Source organism: Sceloporus occidentalis, unplaced genomic scaffold, assembly GCF_023333645.1.
Source record: "Sceloporus occidentalis isolate IW3139 unplaced genomic scaffold, rSceOcc1.0.p SCAF_5, whole genome shotgun sequence".
In the NCBI taxonomy this organism is placed as follows: Eukaryota; Metazoa; Chordata; class Lepidosauria; order Squamata; family Phrynosomatidae; genus Sceloporus; species Sceloporus occidentalis.
In genome coordinates this window covers 37,166,498-37,180,954 of record NW_028316985.1, presented here as the reverse complement: position 1 = coordinate 37,180,954, position 14,457 = coordinate 37,166,498, and the positions used below count along the sequence as shown (strand labels likewise).

Here is a 14,457-nt window from a genome sequence, read left to right as displayed (position 1 = left end):
AGCATGGGAGGTGGAGGTTGAGGGCTCAGCCCATGGCAGAGGAGGAGGGGGAGAGTGGATCTGTGATGCCCCTGTGGTGGTGAAGTGCGAGACCTGCAATTCCAATGGTAAACATAGTATTTAGGATGAGCATGGTGTCATTGTCCATAGGTCCTGCAAGAATAACCATCTAGGGATGGGGAGTATTCCTGATAATGGGCCCATACAGAGAGGTCAAAATAAAGCTGCTTTGGATCACTTTGGAGGTATGCTGTTTAAATGACACACACATCTTAAAGAGGCCAGAAGCTGTGCCAAAGCTTAGGACTGGAGAGTGGCTTTGGCACAGCTTCTGGTCTCTTAGGACGCATGCATCATTTAAACTGCATACCTCCAAAGTGAGCCGAAGCAGCTTTATTTTGGCCTGTCTGTACAAGCTCAATCTAAGCCATATTCTATTTTAAGACTCCTCCCTGGCACCTCTGATATTCAATGCTGCAGGGAGAATAGGAGTACAGGTAGTGGTCACAATATGGAGAAGAACAGTATTGTGTGCTGTGGTGTCTCTGGTACTGTGGAGTATGGGACCTTGAGCCCAAGGAGGAGTTAGATCATGATCAATCACTACACTGTTTGCTGGTTTGAAGGGGAGACTTCTGAGGCTGTTGGTCTAGTTACTGAGGTACAAACATTAAAGGGAGGTCTGCAAGTGGAATCAAAGGTGGCATTGGTGCCTTAGTGGGAGAATCCACCACCTCACCCCCTCTGAGCCAGGCCTGTTTAGAGGAGATCAAGCTCAAGATAGAACTGGGAGATCATTCTGATTCGTGGGCAAGTTTGGTTGTAGTGACCATGGCTGCTGTGCAGAGGGAAGACTCTGCTGTATAGAAAGGTCCCGAGAAGGGGTAGTCAGTTTGTCCTTCTTCTCTTTATGCATCATACCACATCAAAGGTCTAGAATAAATGTGGAGGTTGGCTGGGAAATTGTTTTGAGATGCAGTGAAGATGTCAACAGAGTGGAAGGTACTGAGGTCAGTACAGACCTTTCTGCAGAGAAGGGGCTAGAGGTACTGGCTACTGCTTCCATGGCCAACTGTTTAAAAGCTATTCTAGCCAAAGGAGACACTTAGCGTTTCCATCCTAACCTGGAATCTCACCTCCACGAGAAGAGCAGGGTTTGAAAGATGCTGCGGAGGCCATGAACTGAGGAGTCCAGGTCAAGCCATGCCAAAAGACTGAGAAGAGGAAAACTGTCTGAGTTGTAAATGAATGAGAAATGAAGCCAGTTGGCATTCTGAGAAATGATCACAAACAGTCGAAATCAATTCAAAAACATCACAATAGAAATAACCAAGGGGTGAGATGAAAGAATAGTAGAAAAACATAGTGAAAAAGTCAAAACCAAAAGTTCTTTCCCACAAAATATTAGCAAGGTTAACTATTCTAGAAGGTTCCAAAGGTTCACTGCACAGGCACAGAGTACCCAATTGTTTGGGTCTGAGACCACAAAGAAGAACCAATGTTTAATAACCCTAATCTGCTGTAGTGGACCCCCCCCAAAAAAACCAAAAAACCAAATACCCTGAGGTTTAGGTGGCAAGGCATACTATATAGCTGATTGGGAAGGGGGCGGGGCTACTACCAAAACACGAGCCCTAAAGCTTTAGAAGCTTTGAAATTCACACTGCACAGGTGCAGAAACTCTTTTGTGTGAGTCAGAGAGATCACAAAGGAGAATTTACATGATCCAAGTAAAGTATCATAACAGAAGTTGTAACACAGTAGGGAGAGGGGGACCAAGCAGATAAAGTGGACAAAGAAAGCAGCAGCTGAGCCCAGAGCTTTTCTCTGAATTAAATTTCTATCATTTCTCTCTTATAATTTCTGTTCTGACATCAAAAGGGGGCTCATTTTAACCTTCCCATAATACAGTGGCTCTTTCCCATCTGTGGGAGTTGCCCTCACCACTACAGATGGCAAAGAATACCAGGTGGTTATGCCCAATATTATTCAATGGCATCAACATGTGCACAGACGGGTCAGTGTGCATATGTCACCATTGAACAATATGGGGCATGGCAATGCATAGGTAGTCAAAGCCGCACATCACCAGCCTGCCAAAAGGAAGGTTCCACTGAAGTTAACAGTCACAAGCAAATAACAACACATTATACAAGGTACTAGGACAGAACCAATGGAGAATCCTAAATAATTTATGCAAGAGTATGATTCAAAAGTTACTACTTACCATGTTAGACATTACTGGACCAGGCACTGGCTTCTTGTCCATCGGGAACTGGGGCAAGCTGTTAGGTAATACCGGTTTATTCTGCATCTGAGGACCAAGCCCACTGGCTCCAATAGGTTGTCCAGTGTTCTGGCTGTATGACGGGACATAAGGACTGGGATTGTTCATCATTCCCATCTAGAAATAGAGAAGTGACAATTAAGTTTAGAATATCTTCATTTTCCATTTTGTTCATTTAATGGAACACTCTGCAGATAACTACTGCTTTGGTACAAGGAATAGCGTTTCAGTGCACTGTAGGTAGCAAAAAAATCCTTATATACAGTGCACTGTAGGTAGCAAAAAATCCTCATTTCTGCCTCAAACTCAATTATATGCCAATCTAGTAATAAACAAAAGTTTGCTACCATTCAGCACTATTATCAATATCTAAATCTCCCTTAATTGTAAAAATGCAATACTTCAAAGATGTTCTTCTCAGATTTTGTTTCCAACTGATATCTGTATTTGTGCATTTGACAACTTTACAAGGGAACATTTCTCTGAATGAATGTAATTTTCAGTGTTATGATCTGGTACTGAGCTACATTCTATTCATAGAGCAAAAATAAAAGTGAAGATTCAGTAGAATGCCTTAATATATGGACAAAGGATTTATGAGCAGCAACGCTTAAGCTAAAACGTGACAAAACACTGGAGTACATATGGAAATATATTTGGATCTGGCAGCTTCATGGACTTTTCATTAGCAGTCATAGTGGTAACCTTGTGCCTTTCAAAGGTTTCTTACAACATCTCCCACAATCTTTTTTTCTCTCACAACAACTTCTTGCCATGAACATTCTGCTTTATATTCATTTAAAGTTCCGTTTAGTTAAAATTAAGTTTTTAGATTCTGATATGATTATATCATAATTTGAAATTTTTAATCGTAATTTTAACTAAATAAAACTTTAAACGAATATAAAGCAGAATGTTCAAGACAAGGTGTTCAAACCTTTACTCCCGCAACATAATTTCTAAAAACTATGTAAAAGGAAAGGCTTTATGTAAGACTGTGTACATTATCTTACCACCCCAGTTCCTTGTTTTGGTTTCCTTTCTATGGAAATGAGTGCTTTATGTCTGCTTGACAGAAGAGGAAGCAAAATCATCATCTCTGATTTACTAAAGCTACTTTCCCCCTGGTTTTATTTTTTAATTTTTTTGATAGCTCCTAACTGGCAAAATCAAAGAGGTTCCTTGCAGCTACATTTATCACCAAAACTTTTTAAATATTAAGTTTAGCAAGGTAAATTCAATTTGTGATTGTTGTCCGTACTGTACTTTTAATACACCAAGCATGATAATTTAATGCCAAATCAAATAATACACAATACATTTTGTGTATCTAAAGTAAAAAAGTGATTTTCAATTTGGAAAGGGTCCTAATATTACATTTCTTCCATTTTTCTGAAAATTTCCATTCCACCCCCACCCCCAATAGTTTTTGGAAATTTTACATTTCAAATTCCCTGTCCACATGACAAATGTGCCAACTACTTGCCTAACAGTTTTAAAACTATGACCTCCAAAAATCCTCCAATTTTTTGGGTGACTTTGGTTGTAGTGTCTTCATAGTAAGTCAACAACTGTCTCCTCCTTCAGCTCCAAGGTGGGGAAGCAAGTTGTGGCTTTACACCAAAGGACAACTGGGACACTACTCAGAATCAACAAAATCCCCAATGAAAGGTTGGTTTAAATAGGCATCAGACAATTGGTCCATCTAGCTCAGTTTTACTTACACACAGAAATGGTTCTCCAGGATCTCAGGGAGAACCTAGAAGTGTCAGTAATTGAATTTATGACGCTCTACATTCAAAGCAAATCTACCACTGTGCTATTGCCTGTCTTGAAACAGAGAGCCTTCACTCTTAATAAGTAACACAATCTCTTGTGCCATGTTTATGATGCATGACCTCCAAAAGCAGGTATGTTCCTTCTTTCTTTAAACAGAAAAAAACACAAAACTTCTCTATGTTGTCAATGACACTAGACTAGTGTATGCTTTGTTTAAATTTGTTTTAATATTATAAATACAGATACTATATAATTTTAAAGAGAGATCTTGTGCATGATTTTAAAATGTGTGTGTTACTTTTCAATCAGGTCTTAATTATCTCAAGCAGGCAACACTATTTCATGTTGTTTAGTCACAGAAGTTAAAATAAGAAAAATTCAACACTGAAAATTGTGAGAAATGTCCATTAACCACAATCAATTTTACATGGAAGTCTCACTTTCAGCAAACACAATCTTTTAAAGTATGTCTAAATCACAGGTCGGCTCTAATTACAATTTTAAGTAGCTATCACTAGCATTAATTACTACCAATTCCACTGACCAGATAAAGCAGGGCAGTTAAGATAAAGGAGGTCAACCTAAATTCAACTATAACATTCTGAAAACTGCAATACTGCATACTGTTACTTGTTGCACTACTATACATGGTATCAGTACACACAATTTCATTGCCAAGAGACTAAGCAGGTACTACTTTGGAAAATCTACATAATTCAGTGTTCAATTTTCTGTTAGTGTCAGGAGCTGATTTTTTTCCAGCTTGCCTACCATAGTTAATAGACTTGCTTTGTTTTAGTTAATAAAGATAGCTTTGTTTGCTTACCTGTTACACTGTACTAACACTGCAAGATGGGACACATAGCCACAAGTTAATTGCTAATGCTATTGTTCACATTCATTTGGTGGTTAATGAGAAGTTGGGAAAGGGGAGGAAGAGATGGTCTAGGGTGAAAGGGCGGTCATGGGAAAGAGGAAAAAGTGAGCAATTTGGTTTTATGGGCAAATGGAATGTCAAATTGCTCAAATTTTGAATTATTGTATGCTTTAATTATATCTGTTAGCACTGGCTTTTCAGTCCCGACAATATACATCTGATGTAAACATCTCTAGTTTCTGGATAAAGTTTTTCTGCTTCACTACAGAGGCTTGAATTACTAAAGAAATCCTGCACATGTCAGGTAGTCACAGCACAGTAAATTCCCACTGCTAGAAAGCTGAAATGAATTTAATATTTTAAATAAGCAGAGTTCTGAGCTGCAAGAGAAGTAGTAATTTGGGATGCTGACAGATTATTTAGTTTCAAACACATAAGTACCAACACAATATTAGTTTGATTACATCATGGAGAATAAAGTCTGCCTCCTATCTTGCTACTGGTTAAGAGATGCCACTATTAACAGTTTGGTTCTAGCCATGTCATTCAGTTTGCTCAGATCCACTCTCAGATGGAAGTTACACAACAGTACTCTCTCTTTGTAGATGAAACTATGAAACTTACGTACATAGAGAGATCTTGTAGCACAATTGAGAATAACTGAAACAAAGAAATTGGCAGTGTGAGCTTTCCTAGACTTCAGTCTACTTCCTCAGATGCAGGGAAGTATACTGAAGTCTACGAAAGCTCATGCTGACAATTTCTTTCTTTCAGTTAGTCTCAAAGGTGCTACAAGATCTCTCTATGTACTGATTCTACAGACTAACATGGCTATATCTTTGATTTATAACTTACAAGTTACTCATATCTTCTTCTCCAAAATGCTTTACACTTAGACTCTTCCAGTATTTAGAAAACAAATTTTAGAATAAATAATAATTATACATTGTATTGGGAGGGTCTGTTCTCACAATTAGGTTGCACCAAAGTGGTAAGTCCCAGTCAGCACAGACAATGAACAGGAGTTATGGGAGTTGCAGCCCAACACCTCTGCATGTACTACCCCATCAGGGAAGGTTCCTTGACTTAACCTGGCAACATATAAGATTCTGTATTATGCAGTTAGCACTTACCTAAACTTTGGTACCAAATGTGAGGGTGACTTTTTCAGCTTTTCATTCAAGTCACCTGATGTTTGCTCTTGCAAATAATCCAAGGAGGAAAGGAAATGTCATATGTATCTCCTGACATTTTGGTACTTTAAGATAACAAAGCAAGTGCTTCCCCCCCACCTTCAATAGAAGACTGAGGCATGAGAAATCAAGATTTCTTACTACCTGTCCAGCTTTGCTTAGGCTCCATATCTGTACACACCTGGCAATGCAACTCCTTTTTAGTACTGACCTTTTATGTTTTATCGTTTCTATGCATGTTTTCACCTCACCTGTAAATACAGTAATAATGGGCAATCCTTGAAATAAAAAGAAAAACTGAAAGAAAAGAAAAAATATCCAGAAGAAAAAGGAAAATTGTCTAATTTTCTGAACAATGTTCCTATATACTTATATTTAAGATTACTACAATTCCAAGAATTTTAAATTTTATATTACTGTTTGATAGCAAATTAAGACTGAACTTGTTTTCTTGTATTTAGCAGAAATGGCTGACAGGTCTCACCAATTAAAATATTTGAATTGGTCATTATTCAAGAACCAAAGGGGTTAAACAGTGCTGTTCACAGGCATAATGATTCCAGGCAGACAAAGATGGTGTCAACTTTACTATTATAGCATTTATGTACTAGAGGGTCCTCAGATGAGGGACACATGAGCAGCAGCAATTAGAAGTGGATCTCACCTTATCTGTCCAGCCAGGAAACAGGGCAATTATTTTTTTATGAAAACTTCTATGATGATAATTTAAGTTGCCTTCTGGCATCTTCCTACTAATACTATAATGGCTACTTGAATTATATCACATACTAAAATCATGGCAACAACATTTAGCTACTTTTTCTTCCTAAATCAAGGCAGATCGACTCAAAAGAATAATAATTAAAGTACTGCCATGATAGACGGCAGTTTCCAGCTTTACTTTTAAGATTCCAGTACAGTTGGGTTCAGGACTTCACATGAAGAAGGAAAACCATAACTTTTGGGGTATTAAGAGCACTGAGCATTGAAATGTAGAGCCAAAGCCCCACCCCCATTTCAGCTAAGCTGCGGTCCCAAACTATGCCCTTTAAGAGATTCTGGACTTCAGCTCCTAGAAGCCTCACCCATGTTGGCCAATAGTCTAGGATTCTGGGACCTGAAGTCCAAAATCTGTTAAAGAGCAATTTGGGGACCACTGAGCTAAAGGGTTACTTGGCATTTTAGGGCTGCTGACTCTGGAACCAGTTACATGTCAAAAACCTTTGAACCTAAGATGTTGATAAAGAAACCAAAACATTTCTCTCTAATCCCCCCTCAAACTACTTTCTTAGCATTACTGTAATGCCTTGAAAGTAAGTATGAAAGGAAGTTTCCTCCAAACCTTAATTGTTGTGTGGCCATAGGAAAGGTTAGGAGGAGGGGGGAGTAAGGATTTTTGGGTGAGGAGGAGGAAAAGAGGGCTAACCACTTTTGGCCACAACCCTGCACATTACTAGTGTGAAGCTGATTATATATTTCATAATGCTGCCCCCATGGTCTCACTTGGGAAGGTGAAGATTGCACTGGGTGATATACCCAGGGGAGGGTTGATACCTGGGTGGGCTCTCCTTCTTCTCTGGTGCAGGAAGAGTAAACATGTGCCCGTCCTGGCTACTACATCACTAGGCTTTCTAACACGTGACCCTTCCGGCTCACACCCTCAGCAATGGATGACACCCTCCATACCAGGTGATACACTAGCTAGTGAGGCCACTGTGCTGCCTTCAACAATATGGTTGCCCACTCATCCTCTATTACACTGTGGGCCACACCCAGGGATAAGCCACATTGGTGATCAGTTGAAGGACCCTGCACCCCTTTCAATTTCCCCCTTTACTACCAACATGAGGTTTAAAAGACATCAACTCAAAAATGCCCCAAAACCACCCCACAAAACCTCTGGGGTATTTGCATTTGAAAGATTTTCTGTCCCCCTCACTTATTCCATGCCCAAACAGGGCTTTTTTCTCCAAACAGGAACTGCTTGCTGAAATTGTAAAACAGGCAGTTCCTGTTGGGTGAGGAGGGGGGAAAGAGTCTCTGGCATTAAACAAGTGAGATAATGCAATTCCCTGCCTCTCTCCTCAGCAATATGGGCAACATCTTGCTTCCAGAAGCTGAGAAGCACTATCAGCCACTTTGATGCCACAAAATATTTTTGATCCCCACATAAGGGAGTAACTATAGAGATCCTCAAGGGAAAATGGCTTTGGGAAACTGCATTTTCTCCAACCACACTGTACTAGAATGCTACAATTAGCCAAAACAAAACAAATAAAATACAATGATTATCAATGTTTTGTTTTAAAATTTTCTGAAATCGCAAAAGCAGCTTTATCAGAATCTACTACTTGGCAATTCCGTTTATAAAAATGACTACATACATTATCTAATGTTGTGCCAAAAAAGGTAAAAAGTTGTAAAACACTAACTGGGTTATCACAATCTACATCTGTAATTGTTTCTAATACATTCTCAAACTGATCTCTAATTCCAGATTTAGGGCCTTCCAAATTAATTTTTAATTCTAACTTGATAACATGCATGTAATTCTTTCTTTTTTTAAAATTACACTTTAGCACCTGTACCAATTTGATAAGTTGTACTAACTTGCTTACTATTTATTACAATTGGCCAACATGGCTGAGGCTTCTGGGAGCTGAAGTCCAAAATCTCTTAAAGGGCACAGTTTGGGGACCACTGGTGCAGATTCAAAGAATTTGCTTTATTTTCAGATATATATAATATGAAGGTATATCTTCATATGTATATTTATCTTCATATGTCTATCAAGAGAATGGTGTATGGAGGAATGCTGTTCATGATGATTAATATATATTTATTTATATATATTTAGTTATTAAAGGCTTTATCCCACCTCTATTATGGGATATCAGGGAAGTATAATATGAACAATTTAAACTACTTAAAATTAAAACTATTTAAAACAGTTCTTATGATAGAGTAGAGGAGACCAATTCACCAGTTATCAATTTTGTTGTTATTTATTCAAGACTAACAGTTCCATAAACAGACCTTCTATGAATCTTAAGTTTGATACAAATACGAAAATATAATGAATTTAACAATAACAGGAAACCTTAATGTTTCCTAATGCCAACGCTATTCACCCTACAGCCTTATGAGGCTCAGTATTAAGCCAGGAATACTGTCAGACTCTTTTTTAGAAAAGAAGGCTGTGAATGTTACTACTGCCCCAGCTAGAAATGGAATGGAGACTTCATGACCAACCAGCAGCCCTAGGCAGCAGTGACCAAATGATGGGAGGTACAGTCTGACAACAGATGGCGGGCTGCATGATTCCCATCTCTAAGCTAAAATGAACAGAAACTGTCCATGCCATCACACCAGCTCAACCAGTGTAAGAAGATTTCATGTCATAAGTGACATAGCCATAAAAGTGAAGACTAATATTTAGATGCACTGATTCTCTTACATGGCAATTAAAGATGGATTAGCATCAAAGTCTAAAACCATATTAACCAAGGTATTTATTCTCCACACCTCCAAGGGCCTTGCAAACAAACAACTGTTACAAATGGGGCACAGTTGGCCCTCTGTATTTACAAATTCTTTATCCATGCATTCATCCATCCACAGCTCTCTCTCTCTCTCTCTCTCTATATATATATATATATATAGAGAGAGAGAGAGAGAGAGAATACACACACACGTGCATGCGCGCACACACACACACAAAGAGTCAGCCCTCCTCGTAGGTGAGCTTGCTTTCTGCAGCTTTGAGCTTACATGGAAGGCAAGCCCCAATAGAATAGGGTGCATATCTGCACCACTGCGAGCATGTACTGCCGTGAGCATGCACCCCATTATTTTCTATAGGGCTTGAGTATACACTCTTTTCCCCACATGCAAGGTGGTGGTGTCCAGAATGGATCCCCCGTGTATGGTGAGGGCAGACTGTGTGTGTATGTGAATACATTCCAAAAAACAAACCTTGATTTTGCCATTTTATATAAGGAACACCATTCTGCTATGTCACTGTATTTAATGGGACTTGACCATCCATGGATTTTGGCATCCACAGGTGGTCCTGGTACCAAACCCCAGTAGATACCAAGGGCCCACTATATAAAATTAGTCAAATAACAGACAGTGATTCACATGTACTGATTACAAGTGAGCAGTGGTTATTCCAAATATACAGAACAGGAAAATAGTCCATAAAGCACACACGATACCGGGGTCTCCTGTTGCAGAAACAAAATTTTTACAGTGCGCCCTTTGCTTACGTGGAGGATCCGTTTTGAACCTCCTCCCGTTGTAAGCCCAAAAACGTGTATGCTTGAGCCCCTCTCACTTGAATGGAGCTCGTGCATGCAGCGGTGTGATGGTGGTACGGCTGCGCGCATGTGCCACAGGCGCGCACCCCATTCATTCAAATGGGACGTGTCACCCCTTGCACCCCGTGTGGCTCTACATGGGCTTGAGCGTATGACGTGGGTGCATTGTACTTCCCATCACATTTAAACATTTAACCTGCATTAAAAAGAAGATACAAACCATCTGCAAAATTTGCTAGCTCCTCTCAACATTTGTTCTTAGAAAGATACCTGCCACCATAAGCTTTAGTTGTATCAGTCTAGAGAAACTGTCAAGATGGACTTTTCCCAGACAAAAGTATTTACTATATGTTAAGTAGGTTTATAAATACAGAATAAATACAGAATTTAAACTTTTATTTTTAAGTGCAATTATGAACTGTAAAGTATACTGAACCCTTCAGTAGCTACTAGAAGAGGTGCACATGCAAAGCAATGGATGAAAATATGTAAGTTTTTAAGCACTATTAGTAAGTGCTATTAATTGGAAACATTATCTTACATATGATATTTGCATGCTAACATCAGGGCACTGCAATATATAGATGAAGGAAGCTCTTTTTTGATTGAGCCAGGGCACTGGTCCATCTACCACACTACTTACCACAGACTGACAGTTGTATCAAATGGGAATCTTTTCCAATCTTGCCTGTAGGGTTGGGGGACTGTTCTCCAGATACTAAGTTATGAAATAATCCTACCCTCCTCAAGGCATTTTGTTCTAGTTCATCTGAACAATGTTCTGCTGTTTACTACTGATGTTCTACTAATCCACAGGTCTTATCTGCTCTTTCAAAAAAAATAAGTAAATCATATGTTCTATAAACCAGAGATGGAAACCATGCAGCTTCTGAGACTGTTCAGATCACTCTATAAGCCCTGGGCCCGTAAAGAACATTTTTGATTAAAAAAACACAGAAAGGTGCATTTTTCCATGACTAGTTAGATCAGACCACAGATTTAAGACATTAGAAAAATCCAGTCTATATATGTGGGAAATTCAAAAGATCTCTGTACGTACTGATTCTACAGACCAATATGGCTATTTCTTTGAATTATACCACTTTACTGTGCTATACCTATCTATATATTAAGGAATATTTATAAAGTGCATTATAATACAGATTGAATACACCTTATCAATAATAATAATAATAATAATAATAATAATAATAATAATAATATATATTCTATTTCCCGCCTCTCCCTACGGATCAGGGCGGGATTACATCAATCAGCAAATTACAACAATAAAACATGTCAAATACATGATATAAAAATACATCACTGTCAATACAGTACAATACTATACAGTTGGTCAGCTCTCTATAAAAGCATGCAATGCAGACTGGGTAAGATATATTACAGGAGGTTAGGTGGGTAGGATCGCCGGAAGAGATCCGTCTTCAGTGCTTTCTTAAAAGCGTCCAGGGTGGTAATGAGACAGATCTCTTCCGGCAGATCATTCCACAACTTGAGGGCCACGGCGGAGAACGTTCTGTCTATCTAAAATGCCTGGGATCAGAAATGGGATTTTAAACTACAGATAGCATAGTATGTTCCTGAACTGTATTTGCAAGACTGGAGAAAAACATAAGGACTTGTGGAATCGCAAACATTCAGGTGCAGTGCTTGACATAAATGCATGCCCCCTGCCATTCCACAGATCTTTTTTGTTTTTTAATCTTTGTAAGCTGCCCCGATTGCATCTTGTAGAGGGGTGGGATATAAATAAATCATATTCTTATTCTTATTATCTTTGCATCTCTCTCCAGCCATGTATGTCACATCTCCCTCCCACATTGCAAACACAGTACAGGTATGTACTACACTACCTGTATTTCTGAATCTAAGATGTTCCCAAACTGAGCCTTTCAAGTGTCATGTCAGTGCTCAAAATGTTTTGAGTTTTGGAGGTTTTTAGATTTCTGGATTCCGGTAGCTCAACCTGTACTGTATAGATTTCCTCTGAACAAGCTATGTCACAGTAATACAGTATTTAAATAGAACACTCCTATATTATAATCCAGATTTCTCCAACCCAGGATACTCCAAATATGCTGAATTACATTTCTGATCAATCCCAACCACCATAGCCATGGTGGCTAGGGATGCTGTTATTTATTTATTTATTTATTTATTTATTGTATTTCTACCCCGCCCATCAGCCCTAAAGGCTATCAGAGCAGCTTACAATTATTATTTTTAATAAGACCCTCAGGCTTACAATCTAAAAGACATGACACACTAGGTGGGAACATCAAAAGCTAACTCAGGAGTGAAATTCCTTGTTGGAGGGGTTTTTAAGGGCAATGTGCATAATAGCCAAGCCACAAATTTTGTGGCACTATCTAAAAGAAGTAATTTTTCATACAAAAGCAGGCTCAGCTATTCCTAAATTACAACTGCTTTCACTTCTAAAGTACCACAGAACAGCAATTTTTTAAAAAATGATGTCTAGTTGCCTGCCTGTTTTTTCTAGGCTTGGAAGTTATTAAGGGCAGATGGTTGGAGAGAAACATAGATCAAACATATCTGCTGTCAGCTTGTACCAATTCCACCTCAAAAAAGTGAAACTTGGGCTCCTGGCCAATCCAGTTGAATGCACTATGGAATATCAGCCTCCATTTCACATTTCTTCTTTAGCAGACTTATATACATGAAGAAACTTTGTCTCAAATGATATACAGCTAAAACCAAAATGTTGCCTTTTCTGTTAAAATCAGCAACAGTGATGGCAAACTAAACCTAAAACTTCTATTAAACATCATCCTTCTTTACTCTCCAATTACTAAACCAGGAACACATGTTAAGACCTGATGGTTATACTCTGGGCCCTTGTACCTGCTGGGGCTTGGTTCTCAGGAAGCCCTGGATACCAAAATCTATGGATATTCCTTATATAAAATGGCAAATCAAGGTTTGCTTTTTGGAATTAAAAAAACAACAACAATTAAACCATCGATGACAGAATCCATATATGCAGATATGAGGGCCAAATGCATCATGCTCAAATTGTAAACTACTCCTCTTTCTCTATACACACACACATATGCACACACACACAGAGGAACATGGTTGTGTTAGAGAGTCAGTGTGGTGAACTGGTTTGAGTGTTGGACTATGACTTTAGATAGCAGGGTTTGAATCCCTGCTCAGCCATGGAAACCCACTGTGTGACCTTGGACAAGTCACACTCTCTCAGGTTAGCCTCAGATGTAACCAAACACAAATGCCCTCTGAACAAACCTGGCAAAGAGAACCCCATGATAGGTTCACCTCAGGGTTGCCATAAATCAGAAATTACTTGTAAGCACACAGTAACAATATAATCTGATCAGTTTTGTTACACTTCTTAGAACCACCTATACTGTATTCAATGGGACTGTTGGAGAAAACAGATAGTTATTAGGTTATAAACCTGTAATTTAAACTTTACAGCATTAGGCTATAAAGTAATTTTAAAAAAATAAATATAGCTTTTTAGGTCATTTAGTGCTTGCATAACAGAAAATGCCATTGTACAAGTAACATTTCCTTGTGAGGTAAAAGCAGCCACATCCTTCTTAAAATGGTGCCCATCGCATGCAGTTTTTCCTAAGCATTTTTTAAAAAATTATGTTTTACAATTCAATTATTCAATTAACAAAAGACACAACTCTCTTCATGCTTAAAGGAACATGGCTGCTTCCAATCACCCTCCATCTATTACATACAACAAATGAAAAGGCATCAGGCCAGGGCTTAAAAATTCAAAGTACAGTATACACTGCTCTACAAAGTTCAAATGTGCCCCAAAAGGAACTGTAACAAATGGCCAGAAATACACTAAGACCTTAGGTCTTCAAAACAGAAAATTTCACAGCAACCTGTTAAAATGTCCTATTTCTTAGAATTACATTTAATCAAATGTTCAAGTTTAGTCTCAATTTCAAAGTGCATTTGCATCCAATACCCTTG

At 38.6% G+C, this 14,457-nt stretch overlaps 1 protein-coding gene across 1 annotated transcript in view; it reads right to left on the bottom strand.

The window, feature by feature from the left end:
* EP300 (EP300 lysine acetyltransferase) overlaps positions 1–14,457 on the bottom strand; it is a 102,627-nt gene that overhangs the window by 65,165 nt on the left and 23,005 nt on the right. Inside the window, exon 3 of the mRNA XM_089523692.1 lies at positions 2,228–2,404. Coding sequence (XP_089379818.1) covers positions 2,228–2,404 — 177 coding nt within the window. The remainder of the gene's footprint in view (positions 1–2,227; positions 2,405–14,457) is intronic.